This window comes from Scatophagus argus, chromosome 3 (assembly GCF_020382885.2).
Source record: "Scatophagus argus isolate fScaArg1 chromosome 3, fScaArg1.pri, whole genome shotgun sequence".
Classification (NCBI taxonomy): domain Eukaryota; kingdom Metazoa; phylum Chordata; class Actinopteri; family Scatophagidae; genus Scatophagus; species Scatophagus argus.
In genome coordinates, this window is record NC_058495.1 from 20,397,468 (window position 1) to 20,417,882 (window position 20,415).

Below are 20,415 nucleotides of genomic sequence, written 5' to 3' on the forward strand. Positions count from 1 at the left end.
AGTTTAATAAGTAGCATAAATTAAATGCTATTTCATGAATGTTTTGGGCAAAATCATTCACGTGTAAGCTTCTTTCTTTGAACCTTCAAATAAATTAAGCAGATTGTTATTGTCTTGAATAAAGATTTTTTAAAACCTTTAAATATCAAACGTGCTCGCTTCTGTGACCAATCACCGTCGTCTGTCCGTCGTAGAGGCGGGGCGAGCCACTTTGTTCACTTCCTGTTGTTCAATAAAGTTTATGCAACAAGGTACAGAGACATGGGCGCAGTTACAGATGGTAAGTAGCTTTTTAATTCATCCATTTTAGCTTTTTGGTGAAAGCTACGAGTATAGATGTGTTCCGAAGTTCTTAGAGTATGAAAATGTAACCGACCGTACTGTCCAAAACGAACCGTTTTTACACGTAGAAGCGGCTTGCTTTCAAAATAGCTAATGTTATAGTAGCCACGTTAGCTAGTTAACATTTAGCTCAGCGGCAACTTACGTGCTGTGTCTGAAGGACTGTTTGATTTTCGCCTTCGGCTCTGTTTTAGATGAAGTCATTCGGAAACGTCTACTTATTGACGGGGACGGAGCTGGTGATGACCGACGAATTAATTTGCTGATAAAGAGTTTCACGAAATGGTGCAACTCGCCTGGGACCCCAGAGGACGGGTAAGTGAGCTGTACAGACCCCAGCCTTGGACTTTGTCAGCAGTAATTACCGTACTGAACTGTGGTGAGAAACTTTCTTTGAGCCGTAAACCGACTCGTGATTTTGTTCAGGTTCACGCAGTATCAGAGGATGTTGGGCACCCTGGCCCAGTGTGAATTCTCCATGGGGAAGACGTTGATGGTTTATGACATGAACCTTCAGGAAATGGAGAATTATGAGAAAATCTACAAAAACATAGGTAGGAAACTTACTGGTATTTTCCCACTGTGATCATGAATATTTAGACGCACAAGCAGCACAGCTTTTTATTAAGTACGCAGTTAAGTTCCTCACAGCTCATCCTGTGTGGATTCTTTTAGACAATTGAAACAATTGATCTCACATCTTGAATTTTATAGAAGGATGAGTGATATTTCTTTTTTGCACATTTTATTTAGTGGTATATCTTTTAGAATACTTAACTTTTTAAATATACTTCTGCAAATGTAGAGTGAATTTACATAGCTGTGGCAATTGTGAAATTCCCCAGGCTGGGATTAATAAAGGATATTTATCAATCTATCTATCACAAAAATCAAAGAAAAAAGTGTTTTTGTGTGTTCAAACGTGTCAGAAAGTGATCTTATCTCCACATTACAGAACAAAACATCACATCTGCGCATGAGAAGATAGCAGAATGCAAAAAAGAAATCCAGAGGGCAAAGAGAATACGAAAAAACCGGCAAGGTAAGAATATTTTTCAGCGTTCGGATATATTTAGGCAATTATGAACAGGAGAGATTTACTGCTGTGTTTTTCTATATAAACCAATACATACGAAAGGCAATATTGGAGGTGTAGTGTCACCTTTTTGAAGTAAAATAAATCCATTCAACAGTCTAACACAGTTAGTCAATCAGTTAGTCAAGATGTAAACAATTATTTGCATTTTGCAGTGGGTCACTGTGTTAAATCCTTTACCAATCAATTTTCTGCTTCTAGCTTCTCCAGTGTGAGGATTTGCTCCTTTTCTGTTTTATATCATTGTAAAGAAAATATCTTGGATCTTTGGCTTGTTGGTTGGACTAAACATGAAGTTCTTAGACACAGCCTTGATGTTTTACTAACCAAATGACTGCTAAATTATTCAAAGATGAGATACGATCAGATTAATGAGTACTTGAAATGATCAGAAGAAAGTTCAGAATGTTCAGCATTTTTGTCATTTTAGAAGAATTAGTGACCGTATATGTTGAATTGTATGTTGACTTACAGTGTACAGGTTGAAATTGTTCATGTCTCATATTCTCACTTTTTTCCTTTGCTTTCAGAGTATGATGCTTTGGCAAAGATAATCCAGCAACACCCGGATCGGCATGAAACACTAAAGTAAGTTGGTCCGTCATGTGCTTCATCCACATGTTGAGCTTCATGTATCAAAGCACTTTTGATGCTTGTGCTTAATTTTGATTTGATCATTTACAGGCAGTTGGAGGCACTTGACAAAGAACTGCAGCAACTGTCTCACATCAAAGAGAATGTGGATGCAAAGGTTCAAATACATTTTTCATCTTTTTTATTCTAACCTGTAATATCTTTATTAATCATTAGTAATAATGTAATTTGCTCTGCTCATGCAGTTGGAGTTAAGGAAGAAGCAGTTCCATGTTCTACTCAGTACCATACAGGAGCTACAGCAGACACTTGAGAGTGAGTAAACAAGCACCTTTTGGGTGTCATATTTTGCATTGTTTTAACGTGTACTTTATTCTCAGTGGCTGCTCTGATGCAAATGTGGATCCATTTAATTTGTTACGTTTAGAGTTAGTTGAGATACCAATGTCTTGTGAAATCGTTTTTTTATCTTCCCTAGATGACGAGAAATCGGACAATGACGACAATAGTCAGGAGAGCCCAGCAGAGAATGGCGAATAAACATGCAGAGATCCTGACTGAAAGCAATGACCTCAACTGCTTTTAAATGATTTTGGTTTTTTTTTGTCCTGAAGTCCTTTTGTATGTATTTTTGAATAAAGCTGACTTGTTCATGTCTGTCTTGTTTTAATTATTTACCAGCAAGTAGACTTTTAGAGATCTGAACTTTTAAACTCATAAATTCAAAACTCATAGTTAACTGAGGTTGCCAGGCTGACAGGATTTGATGATGGAAATAAATGATATGCAAGAGAGACACATCAGATTGATGTAAAAGTGGGACTGAGTTGATGGTTTACTTGACTGGAAGTCGGGTCTGTATCAGCTTTGTATTTTCACCACTGATGTAGCCCTTTTATTGCCTGAGAGTGGGAGACCATGTTGGATTATTGGTTACATGGAAGAAAAAAGGTGTACAGTGTTAGAATATCTGTAGTAGGTCTATGTAATAAAGACACTTTATAACAACTTTGTTTGCTATTGAAGCAGTTTTTTTTTTTTTTTTTTGAGATGACGTGAAAGCACATCGTTTTATATACAGTTCAGACTTGCGGTCCTGGAAGAAGGACTGTCATGATTGTAGTAAATTACATTTTGATCACAATTTAGTAATTGATCAGTTCATGTATGATCTTCTTTAAAGTTGCCAACTGGTAGTGTCACAAATATGTAAATCTTTTGCTCTTATCTATTTGGGCTGTGCGAAACAACAGACACTTAAACTATTGAACATTTAGTTTATATTTAATAGGAGTACATATTACTGTACATATTACACCACATTTAAAGCAACCCCTCCATGCTATCATTGACTTGTTCCGGCCTACCTGTTACATCTGACGTAAACCTGTCCATTATAAACTAAACACAGTACAAAAACAATTCTACAGTCTGCTACTGTATAATAATAATAATAATAATAATAATAAGTAGCACAATAGCCTCATGCTGCCAGGACTTGACCACTTCTAAAACTCCACCAGGTATGCGCGGGCCTGCGTGAGGCGTTTGAGGCGACTTTGCAAAGCAGCCCTCTTGCTACCAATGTCAAAATCCTCCTTCAGCAAAAACTCTGCATTCTCCTTGTCCTGAAGGACCTGTAGCATCTCTCTCTGCAGCTGGATGGCAGACTCCTGTAACATCTGGTAACGGATCACAAGCGGGATCTGGTCAGCAAGACGTTGGCTGGCAATCTGAATGAGGAGAAAGAAAGAAAAGTGTGACATGAGGTTTGTTATTGGATAAAACTTGCTGTCATTGCTTTTGTTCATGAATCATCCCTCTAAATTAAAACTTACTTTGTAATACGATTTAAGATGCAACATCAGCTCCTGAAGTGTTGCGTGATTATCCATGCTGTGCACAACAGCCCCAAATGTAAATGAGGGCCTAATGCTTGAGGTGCGATGCAGTTCCTCGTTCTCCTCATTCTCCTCTCTCTTTCTGTCACTCAGGCTGCCGCTGTAGGTTCTGTCCTGAGAGTAAACAAGCAGCTCCATCTTGAACTGGGTTCTCAGCATGGATTCAGCAGTAGACTCCTTTTCTTTTTTTATGGCTTCAATCTTCGCCTGGAAAACAGGATTTCTGTCAGTCTGAACATTACCATAAAATCATGCAAATTAAATTTGCTGATAGTGATTATCTGAATGCCATGACCAAATTGTACAGAGATGGCTACCTTGGCTGTTTTCACAAGGTTAGGAAGTCCAGCGAAGCTGTTCTGGGCCAGCTGAATGAACGCCTTTCGAACAGCATCTAGAGATAAAAGAAATACAGCAAAATACAGCAGCTCGATCTCCACAAATTCCTTCACTGGTGGTTGCATGATAATGCAAGAAAATGTTGGTAAAAGAGACAAACACATTAAATCTGTTGTTTATTTAATCACATACCTCCTACTTCCTTGAGTCTTTTGACAGCAGGTTCTTCCAGCTGTTTGATCTGCTCCTTGACCATAAACTCAAAGGTCTTGTAGTTAATGAAGCCCGGCAGTTCTCTTCCACGGTACTTCTCTTCATACTCCTCCACCTCTTTCTCAATCCTCCTGTTAACTGCAACACACAAACATAATTTCAGAGTCCTGCTGATGGACAGCTGGAGTCCAGATCAAAACGACACACTCACAGTTTTCTCCTGAGTGTTCCAGCTGTGCAAACCACTTCCCAAACTCTCTTCTGAGCGTAGTAAAGATGTTGATCCTGTCTACACACTTCAGTTCCTCTCCTGTGGTCAGACTGATGGCATCCTGAGTGAATGCTGTCACTTTCTGCAGAACACATGTGACAACACAAATAGTTGTTTACAGGTCTTAATGTTTATGTAAAAATATTTTCACACAAATTCACATTGGTGAGCATTTGTCTTTAGTAGTCAGGTAAATGTTGTAGAGTAACATAGCTCACATCAATGAGAAACAGGAGTCTCTCAGCTGTGTCGGACGGGACTCCATCGCCATATCTCTCCAGCTCTGCACAAGTCTGTGCTAGTTTCTCTTCTATCTGCTCTTCTAGTCGAGGAAGAGATTTCTGCCAATCACACAGGGGGGCCAAAACATTAATGATTTAAGATGATTTTGAATGAATTTAAGATGAAGCAATAAGAAACATTTACCTCAATGTGATGCACCAGCTCAAGTGTCAGTTTTTCAGCCAGTTTTGGAACAGTAGCGTGGCCATCATTGTAGAGAGTGCTACAGTAAGAACATAAAGCTACTGAATACGTGTCAAGTTTCATGTAAAAATGCAAATTACTCCTTGCACCCCAGAAGGAATGAACTTACTGGAAATGTGCATGATCTTGGAAGAAGGCTTTCTCTCTTTCCATTGCTTCAGTAAGAGACACCTTCTCTGTGATCTCCTTCTGACCCCTGCACCTGACGATCATGTAGCCCTTCTTCAGGTGAATGACCTCATTATGGACAATGTCAACCACCGTCTCCTCTGTGCCTTTGTCCACCAGATCGGGCTTAGTCAAAATACCTGAGTGAGAAGGTCAAATGGACAATGAAATATCTAAACATTAAGTAACCCGACCAAGTGAACCTTTTCCAAAATTAGATCTAGTTACCCAAAGTCCTCTCTCCATCAGGATCCACTTCCTGGGCCATCTTCAAAGCCTCTGTGGTTGCTATGTCCACGTTGCTTGGAACAACCACCAAGCTGATGGTTTCTTGTTTTGTGATGAACTTCTGGATCAGTCTCTTAATCTGAAATTGTTTATACATAATGGGCATCAAGTTATGTGTTGTACAACTGTCACTGTTGCTTAAGTCAGTTCTATTCAAATAATCAGCAAGGCTGTAAAAAATGTGAAATGAAATGTGATTTTCACGGCAGTCTTTTTTGCTTTTTGGCCTGGGGGTCCTCTGAGTGGAATGGTCAGTATGGGATGGCATTCATAAAGTGTTATGTTGGGATGGGAAACTCAGGGCAAAGGTTTGACCTCACAGTTTCAACTTTTCAACATAACATTATACCACAAAAATATCCCCATGACAGCTGCTGCACATTTTGGGGAAACTAAACAAACATACTTGGTCTCCAATGTTCTCTGGTTGTCCCTTCACAGCCACCCTGGCGATGCCGGGCAGGTCAATGAGCGTCAGGTCTGGTACATCAGGAGAGGCGACCTCCAGACTGATGAGGTCCTCACTGATCCCCACCCCGACCCCAGCCATTTCATCCTGAGCTGCAGAGGGAGCACATGATGTATGATAATTACAATGGATGGAAGTGCTCATCACTGAAACCTAAGAGGTAGCATTGTCAATGCTTGGCTTTTGATAGGGATATTTAAGAATAATTAAATTTACCTTCTCGAATCTTTTTCTCCACATCTACAGGGTCTTCTATCTCTTCCTCATGGTTCTGGTAGCTTATCTTTCCATACCAATCCTCTCCTTCTTTCCTTCTCTTCATCTTCAATTCCAGAGGACATCTTGTCACAATGCCTGAATTAGGAACGATTGAATGAATGACACAAGGAACTTGTTAGCAGTACATGCATTGCTTAAGAACATTGCAAAGTACCGTAGCTGTAAGCTAAATTACATGTACTTGGTACTCTGTATTTGAATTTTTGTAATTTTAATTTTGTTTATTTTAATTTTCTGAGAAATAAAGACGATATGTGATTCCAGTTCCACATTCTGCCCAGCAGGGGGCGGTGCAAACCCAACATTTGGTCATTTTCCAAAGGGAAAACTTTTCACTGGACTTTTCCTGTTCGGGTGTGTTTTTTATTGGACGGGTGAGAGATACAACCAGCGCCCAGTTTTCATTTACGTGCCAAGTTTCACTGTAATTTTACAAAAGCAGAGCGTTTTGTTTAGCAGTTGTTAACTGTAGTACTGGGTTGTAAAATGAATGGTGATGAAAGGTTGTGTTACGTTTAAATGTTTGTGGTAGTAAAATATATTTTTTTAAAAATCTCAGTATTGACTTCAGACAGATTTCTCAGTGAGTGTAACCTACCACTTCCTCTTGGCAGAGCCACCCCTGACAGCGCCTCCAACACGGAGCTCTTCCCCGAACTCTGGTCTCCAATCACGGCGATAGCAGGCAGCGCCAGGTCCTTCTCTACTCCCAGAGAGCGAAGAGAGTCAATGAGATCAATGCAGGGACGCACCTTCTCCTCATACTGTTGGTTCAGGCTGTTCATGATTGTCTAAAATACGTGTTTGTTAAAGGAAATGTTCAGTGAAACGAGCTCGGTCCTGGCGACACAGCTGCAGCCGCTCTTATGGCAGGTGGAGACTGCGGAGCTCCAGTAAGCGACGGAGTTAAGTTTCGTTTTCTTCCTTTTCGTATCCTTTCACCGTAAATGGGACCAACATCGACGGAGCGGATGCAGTACTTAGCAAAATATGCATTCAGCACGAAATCTTTGGTTTTGTTTGATGCCATATGGAGAGAAAATGTTCTTGTTCTTTGGGTAAAAATTCCACAGTAAATAATTTACACTTGATAAAAAAACTCATTTTGCGGTCTGCTTGGCCACTTCGCAGCCTCAGCTCAGCAGCATCCTTATTACACACAGAACGTGTTTGGGATGTATGATGAAACTTCAAAAAACAGTAAAACTAATTATTTAAAAAAAAATGCATTTCTACGTGCATTCAAGGTTGGCCGACCCTCAACCTGTAGCTGTCTACTTCGGTTTTCATCTCTTATTTCCAAGTTTCCACATCTCACTTGTTTAAGTTGCATTGGTCCGTCGCTGGCTTGCCAATTAGTTGTGATATCACCAAATCAAACTTCCCCTCTTCAGCAGATTAATGTTAAATTCTTTCAGTTTATGCCTACTGAATCACAAGAATCCCCCAAAGAATTTGATCGCTGACTCACAGCAGGGGGAACCATGGTGGTGCAGTGGTTTGTTGTGCAAGAGGGTTGCAGGTTCCAATCCCCGTCTGGGCCCTTCTATGTGGAGTTTGCATGTTCTCCCTGTGCCTGCGTGGGTTTTCTCTGGGTACTCCAGCTTCCTCCCACAATACCAAAAACATGCACATTAGGTTAACTGGCTACTCTAAATTGCCCCTAGGTGTGAGTGTGAGAGTGTGTGGTTGTTTGTCTTTGTGTGTTGGCCCTGCGATTGACTGGCGACCAGTCCAGGGTGGACCCTGCCTCTCGCCCGTAGTCAGCTGGGATAGGCTCCAGCTCCCCCGCGACCCTGACGGATAAGCGGTATAGAAAATGGATGGATGGATGGTTACTCTACATTGCCCCTAGGTGTGAGTGTGAGTCTTTGTGTGTTGGCAACCAGTCCAGGGTGCTTCCCGCCCGCAGATAGCTGGGATAGGCTCCGGCCCTGACGGATAAGCGGCATAGAAAATGGATGGATGAATCACAGCAGGCCTTCTAGCAAATTCTGTCCACTGATCGAAGTGATTATAGACAGTATATGAATCAGCCTTGACAATGGTCATTTTTATTCAGTGATTATTTCAATTCATGCCCAATGTAACATCAGACAATTCATTGCTGTCAATTCGAAAGAATATACATCTGGTTTTTTTTATTCATTTGTGAAAGAAAGTCAGTGAGGACTATGACTGTATATTTCTTGACCATTTCTTGTGGCTATTATTTTGCATAGCCCTTTAAATCGTATTTGCCACTCTTTCTCGGGTTCTTGGTGACTTTAACATGATAGACAGAAAGACCGATATTCAAGTCTGGTCCTCGCCAGATGAGACATCACCATGTTGGTGCAATGTTTCTGATTCATTCTTGTTATGATGACTCAGGAGCTTGAGGGGCTTGAACATTTTTTTGATAGTAGGTTAGTTTTAGTAACTTCTAGCTTTGAGCACACATTCTGATTTAGCATTTGCATCAAATAGATCATTTGCACATATAACATTTCATTTTACACCCAAGATCTAAATCATACACTAACTTCGCAATGATGAATTTATGAGACAGCTTAAAAAACAACATCATGATGTCAAGTTTTGACCCCCTCTAGAACTCCACCAGGTATGCAAGGGCCTGCGTGAGATTACTGAGGCGACTCCTCAAGGCAGCCCTCTTTTGGCCAGTGTCGGAACCCACCGTCAGCAAGAAATTCAATTTGTTTTTATCCTGAAGCAGTTTGAACATCTCCTTCTGCAGCTGGACTGCAGACTCGTGCAACATGTGGTAGCGGATCACAAGGGGGATTTGGTGAGCTATATGCTGGCTGACAAACTGAAGGGGGAAAAAGAAAAGGTTGACAACCAAAGACAGTTACTGAAAAACATACAATCTATCTAAACCTTCCTGCCATTGCTTTTGTTCATGAATCATTCCTCTAAATTAAAACTTACTTTGTAATATGATTTAAGGTCCAACATCAGCTTCTGAAATGCACGATTATCCATGCTGTCTTCGTCTTTCTCCTTGTTCTCCTCACTCTTTCTGTCACACAAGATGCCGCTGTAGGTTTTATCTTGATAGTAAACAAGCAGCTCCATCTTGAACTGGGTTCTCAGCATGTTTTCAGCAGTAGACTCTTTTTCTTTCTTAATGGCTTCGATGTTTGCCTGTAAAACAGGACTCTTGTAAGTCTGAGCACTGCCATAATATTGACTCAAATTAAATTTTGACAGCCAAAGTACTGACTATGACAAATTATAAGAATGTCACCAAATGTCATCAGATTTTCAGAAGATGACTACCTTGGATTTGTCCACAAGGTTAGGAAGTCCAGCGAAGCAGTTCTGAGCCAGCTGAATGAACTCCTTCCGAACAGCATCTGGAGATAAAAGAAATACAAGATAAAGCAGCTCAATCTCCACTTAGATCAAGAAAATGTCAGCAGCAGAGAAACACGCATTAAACCTGTCATATCGGAGTCATGTGTATAATTGTCCTTTTTTGACTACTTTTGATTTTTGCCTTTATATTTCAGCTTAAAATGGTTTACCTTGCCTTGTTTGGTATCATTTTTTTCAGGACAACTTCACAAGTGTGACTTGTTTTTAAAACAAAGACGACGCTGCGTCTCGCAGCTACGTCATCTTAAAATGGTCACGTGACAAGGACGCGCCGGCGCGCCAGACGACTCCAGAGGGTTTCACATACCTCCTACTTCCTTGAGTCTTTTGACAGCAGGTTCTTCCAGCTGTTTGATCTGCTCCTTGACTATAAACTCAAAGGTCTTGAAGTTAATGAAGCCCGGCAGTTCTCTTCCACGGTACCTCTCTTCATACTCCTCCACCTCTTTCTCAATCCTCTTGTTAACTGCAACACACAAACATAATTTCAGAGTCCTGCTGATGGACAGCTGGAGTCCAGATCAAAACGACACACTCACAGTTTTCTCCTGAGTGTTCCAGGTGGACAATCCACTTCTCAAACTCTCTTCTGAGCGTAGTAAAGATGTTGATCCTGTCTACACACTTTAGTTCCTCTCCTGTGGTCAGACTGATGGCATCCTGAGTGAATGCTGTCACTTTCTGCAGAACACGTGTGACAACACAAATAGTTGTTTACAGGTCTTAATGTAAAAATGTTTACACACAAATTCATATTGGCTGTGAGCGCTAATGCTGTGAGGTAAATGGTATGCAGTGTCCTCACTTCAGTGAGGAAGACAAGTCTCTCAGTTGCATCAGACGGGGGTTCATTGCCACATCTGTCCAACTCTGCACGAGTCTGTGCTAGTTTCTCCTCCGTCTGCTCTTTCAGTCGAGGCAGAGATTTCTGCAAATCAAAACCGAAACATTACATAAGCAAACAAAGTAATACATAGAAAGCTGTTAAGATTGCAAAGAAAGAATTCACCTCAGTGTGATGCACCAGCTCAAGGGTGAGTTTTTCAGCCAGTTTTGGAACAGTGGCTTGACCCTCATTGTAGAGAATCCTACCACAAAAGTAAAAAGTTAATGGGTGCATATTTTAAAAATGCAAATTACTCCTTGCATAATCACCCCAAAAGGAATGAACTTACTGGAAATGTGCATGATCTTGGAAGAAGGTTTTCTCTCTTTCCATTGCTTCAATAAGAGACACCTTCTCTGTGATCTCCTGATGGCCCCTGCACCTGACGATCATGTAGCCCATCTTCAGGTGAATGACCTCATTATGGACAATTTTAACCACCGTCTCCTCTGTGCCTTTGTCCACCAGATCGGGCTTAGTCAAAATACCTGAGAATGAGAAGGTCAGTGGACAGTGAAGGACAGTGAAATATCTAAACATTAAGCAACTTGGCCAAGTGAACCTTTTCCAAAATTAGGTCCAGTTACCCAAAGTCCTCTCTCCATCAGGATCCACTTCCTGGGCCATCTTCAAAGCCTCTGTGTTTGCTATGTCCACAGTGCATGGAACAACCACCAAGATGATGGTTTCCTGTTTTCTGATGAATTTCTTGATCAGTCTCTTAATCTGAAATCATTCGTTCATCCATTCAAGTTATTAGTTACATGTATCATTGTGCTTCACTTCACTTCAACTGAAATAATGAGCAAATGTGACAGGACTAAAAGTCTACAGCACATGTGTCAAACCGGTCCACAGGAGGGCCGGTGTGGCTGCAGGTTTTTGTGCCAACCAACCAAGAGCACACCGTTTGACCAATCAACTGTCTGAAGACGGAGATCAGTTGATTAAATGAGTCAAGTCTGGTGTGCTGCTACTTGGTTGGAAAGAAAACCTGCAGCCACACCGGCCCTCCTGTGGACCGGTTTGACATGCCTGGTCTACAGCCTTGTGAGACTGGAAAAATCGTGAAATGTTCTATGTCCTATTTGCTGTTTGGTTAATAATGGTCAATATGTGAAGTGATTTCCCATTTTTTCTCAATTTTCCTTGGAATAACTTGATATGAAAGAAACCGTCCCTATGAAAACAGTTGGTATAATGTCTTTGGGAGACCGAAGGAGCGCACCTCCTCTCCGATGTTCTCTGGTTGTCCCTTTACAGCCACCCTGTTGATGCTGGGCAGGTCTATAAGCGTCAGATCCGGAACATCTGGAGAAGCGATCTCCAGATCGATGGGTTCCTCACTGATCCCCACCGAAGTGCCGGTCAAGTTATTCTGAGCTGGACAGAGAGGACATGATGATGACTACAAGAGGTCAGAGATGCTGAGTATTGAAGAGGAAATTAAACGGCCTTTAACCTAAATAATTTTTGCATTACTATTTTTAGAATGCTTGAATTTGCTTGACTGGGTGGTACCTTCTTGAATCTTTTTCTCCACATCTGCAGGATTTTTTATCTTTTCCTCGTAGTTCTCATTGACTTTGCGTTGGTAGCTTATCTTTCCATACCACTCCTCGCCCTCTTTTGTCCTCTTCGTCTTCAGCTTGAGAGGACATTGAGTAGCAGTTCCTAATTTAAATATGAATGAATGATGACTGATGTGTAACAATGAAACGTAGCGCTATAATTAGTGTCAGAAAGCTTTCTATATATAAAGTGCACGCAGATGGATCTTCAATTGGTCAGTTAAATCAAAAGTCAAAGCAGAAGGCAAAAATGAACCAAAATTTTTCAAACACAAATGAAAATTGCTTTCATAACGTTAATAATTACTTCAATAGTAGGAGTAGTAGGGGTAGCAGTAGGAGTAGTAGGCGCCCCCTACCCCAGCAGGGGGCGCTGCAAACCCATGACCTTTTTCTGTTTGTTTCTCTTTCTGTTTACGTTGATCTACAGTTTGTGTGTAATATTCAAACATATTCATATAAATCTCAGTGTTGACTTCAGACAGATTTCTCAGTGAGTGTAACCTACCACTTCCTCTCGGCAGAGCCACCCCTGACAGCGCCTCCAGCACGGAGGTCTTCCCCGAGTTTTGGTCTCCAATCACGGCGATAGCAGGCAGCGCCAGGTCCTTCTCTACTCCCAGAGAGCGAAGAGAGTCAATGAGATCAATGCAGGGACGCACCTTCTCCTCATACTGTCGGTTCTGAGTGTTCATGATGAGGACTTGTCTCCTATAAAGAAACCTGCTGAGTGCGAGTCCTGCTCAGTGAAACGAGTTTGGTCTCGTCGAGACAGCAGCTGCTGTTCGTGTGGCAGGTGGAGACTGCCAGACACTGGAAGCGTTCACTTTCACTACTTCAAATTGTACCAACACCAGCACATACCGATAGTGATTAATGTTTAAACAAGGCTTAATGTTGGTGTCCTGGTTTGTGATTCGCGAGAGTACTGAAGTTAGCCCACCATTGATGGTGTTGGGTTAGGGTAAAACTATATCTATATTTTGCCTCCGAGCAGGATTTTCTGTATGTTTGGTTTTGTTTTAACGATTTAGTCGTATTTTCTGCATTTGCAGTGTCTTTCTGTATTTTGGTTGTCACCTTGCTTTATTTTTTTCCCCACAAATGCTTCACATGTTGTCAGATAGATCCAACCTGCGCAGAAATATGTCGATTATTTTCACACTTTCTGCAGAATTAATTGGAACACATAATGTATACCTATTTTCATTTCCTCGCTGCTCTTCCTTTTTCATTAAACACAGACTCTTGTTTTGTTTCCAAAGGTCACACGTTATATTTGCATAACAACAATATAACTGACGACTGTCAGTTATAAGTACTGCAATCGCTCTTCTCCAACACCTTTTACTTTTCTACGGGAACACTGTGACGGCCAAACAACTGTCCTTTTTGTCGAAAGCTACTTTATGCTTTAAGTAAAATAAAAACATATCTGTCAGAAAGCCACATAGTAACAGGAATGGCCAAGTCATGCTAAGCAAATATAACCTATCATATAAGCAATGGGTTATATTTACACTACAATCGCTGACACACGGTTACAGTTCTGGACTAATATGTTGTCAAACAGGCTAACAGCTAACACCATTAGCACCAAACTAATCAACTAGTTTAACCATTTACTTACTTACTTACAGTATTTATTTGATAATGGCATGGCAATAACATTGGTGCTGCATCATACAGCCATATCAGAGCACCAGATGCACACGTTTGTTTTCTTTTTCGTTCTTTAAGTTGCAGCACAGGAAGGAAAAAAGACAAAACAAAAGAGAATAAATAAGCCATGATACAACACCTCTGTTGAAATGATTAGAGAGGTTTGCTTACTAAACAGAGCAAGCTGACTGTGGAGAAACCATGTTCAACTGAACTATGATAAATGTTTCTCACGAGTCTGAAGCCGCTGAAATTTGATTTAATTAAAATTACAAACTTTATTTATTAGCTAGCTTGTTTATTTCACTGCATACACACTAATGAATCATATAACATTATTTGAGTTGTTAACTTATGTACTTTAACTTCTGTGTTAAGACACAAAATTAATGTTATTAGCATACTTACTGCTCACAGTAAGTATGTCCGCTACAGACTGATTTAGCACACATGCTCAAAACAACCAAAAACAATAATATACTACTCAAAAAAACCAAACATTTTCCTCACTTTTGGAGTCTTTACTCCAGTCTCACTTTATATGTTGCATGCAATTCAGAAAAAGACCACTGACTGAAAAACTGAGAATATGGAATAAAAGTCTGGAGTCATTGAAATCAAAATGGACAAAAAGTCTCAACAATTCAGCGACCTCTTCTATTAAGAATCTGATTTGTACTGCAGTGGTGTTGTGCTGAAATTGTATATGTTCATACTAAAGTCTGTCAACAGATAGCGTGCCTTTAATAGGCGCTTGAGGCAACTCTGAAGCTGGACTCTCTTTGACTTTATGCCCAATTCCTCTTGAAGCAGAGACTCAGTCTGCTCCTTGTCCTGAAGCATCTGCAGCATCTCCCTCTGCAGCTGGATGGCAGACTCCTGCATCATCTGGTAGCGGATCACCATGGGGACCTGGTCAGCCAGGCGCTGGCCGGCAATCTGTGGTTTGGAGAGGAGAAAGTAACGCAAAGCTTCTGAATCTGTTTATGTCACAAAATATATGCATTTGGATCACATGCATGCAATGGGAGGAGGTCCAGATTAAATGTGTTTGTCTTTAGTTTAGATCAACTTATGACTCAGAGTATAAGCAGCTTTACTTTTCTTTTGGCAGAGTTTTGACAACAAAATGTTTTGTGAAGCGTTAGTCAATGTTTACTGAAAGTTTATGCTTTACCAACAATATTGTATTAACTTGAAGATCTCATCATTATTAATACCACTGATTCTCATTTGAGAAGACCAGTGATGATCTGTGAAGGCTTATTGAGATTATTTTAAAGCCTTGGCCTTCAGACTTCCCCATGTTGGCAATTACAGTAAAAAATTACAACAGTTCTTGAAAATCATCGAACAACAATTCTTTTCTACCTTTATATTGTGTCTAAAATGTGTGCGATGTATTAAAAGACATAAAGCAAACTAGACTTACTTGGTAGTAGGATTTAAGGTGTTTGACCATCTCCTTCACTGTGGCTTTACTGTCATTACTGGCGAAGCCATTCACACCAGCCAACTCGTCTTCTCTCTTTCGCTTCCCTAACTTCTCGCTGTATGTGCTGTCCTGCGTGTAAACAATGGACTCCATCTTAAACTGAGTCCTCAGCATGGTCTCTGCTGTGATCTCCTTCTCCTTTCTGATGGCCTCAATCTTCATCTAAAGGACACAAACATTTATTTTCAGTTTTGCACTGAAGAGTCAACAACATTTATTAATATGTACGCAGCCAACAGAAAATGGAAATGACACCTTGGCTGTTCGGATGAGGTTTGGGAATCCAACAAAGCTGCTGTCGGCCACCTTGAACAGCTCCTTCTTCACAATTTCTAGAGATAAATTACAAATTCAGACAGCGTGAACAAAATCAAATAATAACTCAAATGTATTTCACATCACTGCATCATGACAAGACATACCTGCCACTCCCTTGAGTTGCAGGACAGCAGGTTCTTCCAGCTGTTTGATCTGTTCCTTGACCATGCCCTCAAAGGTCTTGTAGTTGATAAATCCCGGCAGCTCACGTCCACGGTATTTTCGCTCATACTGAGCCACCTCTTTCTCAATATTCCAGTTGACTGCAATTGAGATTGCAATTGGTTAGCGGTAGTCATTACAGCAGACTGTGTCAAGACTTAAACTTGGGCATAAACATGAACTTTACCAACATTTCAAATTTGAAAGTCAGATAGGTTGTTTTTTCATGGAAATAAGAAAATGGAGTTTAAAAACAACAATATTTCCTTGTCTTACTTGATGGTTAACTTATATAACTTATATATATATACTAACATATTAGGGTACTTTTTTAGAGTAAGTGATGTGAATGCCAAATTGTTGATGCACTTACATGTTACCCCAGAGCGTTCTATGATCTCATTCCACAATGTAAACTCTTTTCTGAGTATGGAAAAGATATTGAGCTTGATTCCACATCTGAGCTCCTCCCCTGTGCTGAGGCTCACAGCATCCTGTGTAAATGCTGTCACTCTCTAAAATATAACACAATATAAAAGAGGAAGGCAAATTATTATTTTTTTTCCAGAAGCTCAAATCCTTTTGGTTACTCTTCTGGATTGGTGGAGGTGCAGTGTTTTTTAAATGTAAAATGACAGCTAGTAAACTCACATCGATGAGAAAACTGAATCTCTCAGATGCCTCAGGTGGGGGTCCGTTACCACATTTATTCAGCTCTGTCTGAGTCTGGATTAGTTTTTCCTCTATCTGCTCTTCCAGTCGAGGGAGAGATTTCTACAAATCACACATAGGTCAAACCTTAAACACATCGAGTGGGAAAAGTAGTCTGTAATGAGCTAGACAGGTGAAGCTCCAGTACATATTCACCTGGATATGATTGACCAGCTCAAGGGTGAGTTTTTCAGCCAGTTTTGGAACAGTGGCATGACCCTCATTGTAGAGAATCCTACAGCAAAAGTAAAAAGTTAATGGGTGCATATTTTAAAAATGCAAATTACTCCTTGCATAATCACCCCAAAAGGAATGAACTTACTGGAAATGTGCATGATCTTGGAAGAAGGTTTTCTCTCTTTCCATTGCTTCAATAAGAGACACCTTCTCTGTGATCTCCTGCTGACCCCTGCACCTGACGATCATGTAGCCCTTCTTCAGGTGAATGACCTCATTATGGACAATATTAACCACCGTCTCCTCTGTGCCTTTGTCCACCAGATCGGGCTTAGTCAAAATACCTGAGAGTGAGAAGGTCAAACAGACAGTGAAATATCTAAACATTAAGCAACTTGGCCGCCAAGTCAGCCTTTTCCAAAATTAGGTCTAGTTACCCAAAGTCCTCTCTCCATCAGGATCCACTTCCTGGGCCATTTTCAAAGCCTCTGTGGTTGCTATGTCCACGTTGCATGGAACAACCACCAAGCTGATGGTTTCTTGTTTTGTGATGAACTTCTTGATCAGTCTCTTAATCTGAAATCATTCATTCATATTGACCATCAAGCATCCGTTACTTTCAAACAGACAGAAGGCTGTACGATGCTTTCAAATTAATAAATTGATGCAGTTAACTTTTTAAAATAAAAACTGAGGGCAATTTATCTGCCAGTTGTGTTTCATATTATATTTCAGCGAACTGAGGACAGTAGTGAATGGTTTGCCGCACAGTATACTGGGGAAAATAGAATGAAAATCTTTGTCTATTATTTAAATCAAGAATTGATTCTCAATCAATTTGGCATCCAAGTATTTAATAGTTTCTAATTAGGAGATAACCGTACCTGATGTTTTTTAAACTACAGTTACAGTGGGTGGCTCATAACGGTTGGAAAGCTCACCAGCGCCATCTGCTGATTAAACATATGGGCTATGGCTGTGATTTGTCATTCGAGTTGCATGAATATCCACAGCAAATGTCGTGGGAAGTCAGTCAATACTTTCTGCTACAAGGGAACTCAGAAGATCACCAAAGTCATGAGGATTCGCGACCAGTTTATACCAGAATTTTCTGTGATCCTTCCAGTTACTGACAAGAAATTTTACTCTGGACCAAAGTACTGAGTGCTACAATCACCTGGTCTCCAATGTTCTCTGGTTGTCCCTTCACAGCCACCCTGGTGATGCCTGGCAGGTCAATGAGCGTCAGGTCTGGAACATCTGGAGAAGCGATCTCCAGACTGATGAGGTCCTCACTGATCCCCACCCCATCACCAGCCAGTTCATTCTGAGCTGGAGAGAGAGAGGACATGATGATGACTACAAGAGGATAGAGGTGCTTATTATTGAAAAAAAAAATGAAACCGCCTGCAACCTATGTAATTTTTGTGATCCCCGACACAAGGCCATTTGATCAGAGAAAAAGATGAAAGTGCTGATCACTGAAAAGCAAATAAAACTACTCCTTAAACCTCCTTCATTACTGTACTTTTGATGGGAATGCTTTACACTGTACCTTCTCGGATCATTTCCTCCACATCTACAGGGTCATCTATCTCTTCCTCATAGTCCTGGTAGCTTATCTTTCCGTACCAATCCTCTCCCTCTTTCTTTCTCTTCATCTTCAGTTCGAGAGGACATCTTGTCACAATGCCTGAAAAACAAAGTCAGAGTGAAATCCAGTTTCCTTTGTAAAAAGATTGATCTCAAACAACAACTGAAAAGGTGTCTCCGCAAACCTAAAAGTCTGTCCCTTTGATGCCATATTGGAATTCATAAAACATGAATACATACGTGTAATATGATCAACAAAATAGGCTCATGATTGGTAGAATAAAATCCATAACTGCCGCACAAAAATGCTTTTCATCCTCTTTGTTAAGTGTGATGTTTTCTCACGAACTATTAGCCATTATTAATTTGTTTATTTTAATCTCTGAAAGTAGCCTTGTTCTTTCCCTTCTTCTTTTCACCTTAATCCCTCAAAAAGCGGTGAGAAATGGCTTACAATAAAGGTAATTATTGGTCAAGGGAAAAGAGTGTTTTTAACAGCCTACCACTTCCTCTCGGCAGAGCCACCCCTGACAGCGCCTCCAGCACGGAGCTCTTCCCCGAACTCTGGTCTCCAATCACGGCGATAGCAGGCAGCGCCAGGTCCTTCTCTACTCCCAGAGAGCGAAGAGAGTCAATGAGATCAATGCAGGGACGCACCTTCTCCTCATACTGTTGGTTCAGGCTGTTCATGATGAGGACTTCGTCTCCTGCAGTGTTTATTAAAGAACAAAAATGCCTTTGAGTTTTGTCCGTGCAGAATCAAGCGCAAAACTGCCGGTACTTAGGGATGGAGTGGAAACTGCATAGTTAGGTTTCGTTTCTTTCATTCCCTTGGTTTCGTTTCGTTTCTTTCTTTTTTTTCTTTCTTTGGTAGGCCAAACATCGAAGTTGGAGAGGAATATGTTAATTTTACGTAACATCTTGCGTAACGTCTCGTAAAAAAAGAGAGAAAAGAAACGTAAAGTCACGTCAATAATTATTTAAGTAATGAACAGTCGTCGGTCTTGTCTGCCCCTGTAGTGGACGTTCTTAGTACCGCTCAAGTTGTTGTCACTGACAATGAAGCTGCGGTTATTATCTGAATTATGGACAGATGAATCCCCTTTCTGTGTTTTAGCCAACGTGTTTTTAACCCGTTTGACAAATAAACTTGATAAAGTTTTTATAATCGTCTTTCTTGATTTGAATGCCATCAAGATAAAATGAAATTTTTGCTGTATTTAATCGATGAGATGGCAACACCACCTTGTGTGACTTTGTGTGGGCTTTGTATTGCGCAGAGACTGTTTCAAACGCACTACATCCTCGTTTAAGCAAGCATAAAACATCAAGGTTAGGCTTGTGTGTGAATGTGTTAATGCACATTCATGTGTGTTTTGCAAAATCACTTTACTCTGAATATACCTCTGACTGTAGGCTGCAATCAGCACATCACACCGCACCATAACACACAGAGTATCCACACAACAAATGTTCTCTCTAATTTGGACTGAAACGATTAGTTAGTAAGAATGTGGAAAATTGAAACATGTACTTTTAAGCTGCCAATAATGTCAATAATAGACATTAACCTGCACTCGACCGACCTCTGCTGGGCACAGTGTCAAAGTGCACAGACAACAGCAGCGTATCCACCAGCCGAAATAGCTCAGTTGGGAGAGCGTTAGACTGAAGATCTAAAGGTCCCTGGTTCGATCCCGGGTTTCGGCAGTGGAAGGGAAACTTTTGAGGTACAAAATAATGATAACGTGTCGATGATCTGAAAATAAGATACGCTATGCATAAGAAATAACACACAGATTGATTTAGACGTGTTATCCACTTTAAGAGTTTATTTCGTATACGCCTGTACTGCCACACTATGCTGCACGATCCTTTTTGTGAATGTAGCCTGAATGTTTGCAGCGTTCACTCATATGTTTAGGACTGCAAAGGACATGAAACATTAACTGAATTAAACATTATTTTAAAAGAGTTTTAATGGTTCACTGATTTACCGCTGAATTACCT

General features: G+C 40.6%; 4 protein-coding genes and 1 non-coding gene across 6 annotated transcripts; 2 read left to right on the forward strand and 3 right to left on the reverse strand.

Annotated features, from left to right (window-relative positions):
* Nucleotides 1–159: 159 nt before the first annotated feature.
* On the forward strand, nt 160–2,689 carry thoc7 (THO complex 7). The gene is made up of 8 exons (XM_046384580.1): nt 160–280; nt 537–657; nt 769–896; nt 1,298–1,384; nt 1,969–2,026; nt 2,123–2,189; nt 2,278–2,347; nt 2,511–2,689. The coding sequence occupies exons 1-8, from the start codon at nt 262–264 to the stop codon at nt 2,570–2,572; spliced, it is 612 nt and encodes a 203-aa protein (XP_046240536.1). The 5' UTR covers nt 160–261; the 3' UTR covers nt 2,573–2,689.
* Nucleotides 2,690–3,045: 356 nt separating this feature from the next.
* Nucleotides 3,046–19,150, reverse strand: LOC124056781 (interferon-induced GTP-binding protein Mx). Of its 2 annotated transcripts, XM_046384577.1 has the most exons (13): nt 19,069–19,150; nt 7,045–7,204; nt 6,384–6,521; nt 6,105–6,259; nt 5,639–5,777; nt 5,352–5,550; nt 5,183–5,261; nt 4,975–5,097; nt 4,697–4,838; nt 4,465–4,623; nt 4,251–4,327; nt 3,871–4,140; nt 3,046–3,765 (listed from the first exon to the last, which is right to left on the reverse strand). In XM_046384577.1, exons 1-13 carry the CDS (start codon nt 19,093–19,095, stop codon nt 3,541–3,543), a joined length of 1,893 nt encoding a protein of 630 aa, XP_046240533.1. In that variant the 5' UTR covers nt 19,096–19,150; the 3' UTR covers nt 3,046–3,540. The 2 variants fall into 2 exon arrangements, with proteins under 2 accessions (XP_046240533.1, XP_046240532.1); XM_046384576.1 differs by lacking the exon at nt 19,069–19,150 and having other exon boundaries at nt 7,045–7,481.
* Nucleotides 8,475–13,491, reverse strand: LOC124056782 (interferon-induced GTP-binding protein Mx-like). Its single transcript, XM_046384578.1, has 12 exons — nt 12,796–13,491; nt 12,238–12,390; nt 11,945–12,099; nt 11,304–11,442; nt 11,006–11,204; nt 10,840–10,918; nt 10,636–10,758; nt 10,370–10,511; nt 10,138–10,296; nt 9,732–9,808; nt 9,381–9,596; nt 8,475–9,261 (listed from the first exon to the last, which is right to left on the reverse strand). The coding sequence occupies exons 1-12, from the start codon at nt 12,980–12,982 to the stop codon at nt 9,037–9,039; spliced, it is 1,854 nt and encodes a 617-aa protein (XP_046240534.1). The 5' UTR covers nt 12,983–13,491; the 3' UTR covers nt 8,475–9,036.
* LOC124056779 (interferon-induced GTP-binding protein Mx-like) lies at nt 14,231–19,095 on the reverse strand. The gene is made up of 12 exons (XM_046384575.1): nt 18,909–19,095; nt 18,368–18,505; nt 17,990–18,144; nt 17,250–17,388; nt 16,958–17,156; nt 16,792–16,870; nt 16,576–16,698; nt 16,298–16,439; nt 15,867–16,025; nt 15,700–15,776; nt 15,382–15,606; nt 14,231–14,888 (listed from the first exon to the last, which is right to left on the reverse strand). The coding sequence occupies exons 1-12, from the start codon at nt 19,093–19,095 to the stop codon at nt 14,610–14,612; spliced, it is 1,902 nt and encodes a 633-aa protein (XP_046240531.1). The 3' UTR covers nt 14,231–14,609.
* Nucleotides 19,151–20,042: 892 nt separating the features above from the next.
* trnaf-gaa lies at nt 20,043–20,115 on the forward strand. The gene has a single exon. It is a non-coding gene; the product is annotated as a tRNA-Phe (tRNA).
* The last annotated feature ends 300 nt before the right edge of the window (nt 20,116–20,415 follow it).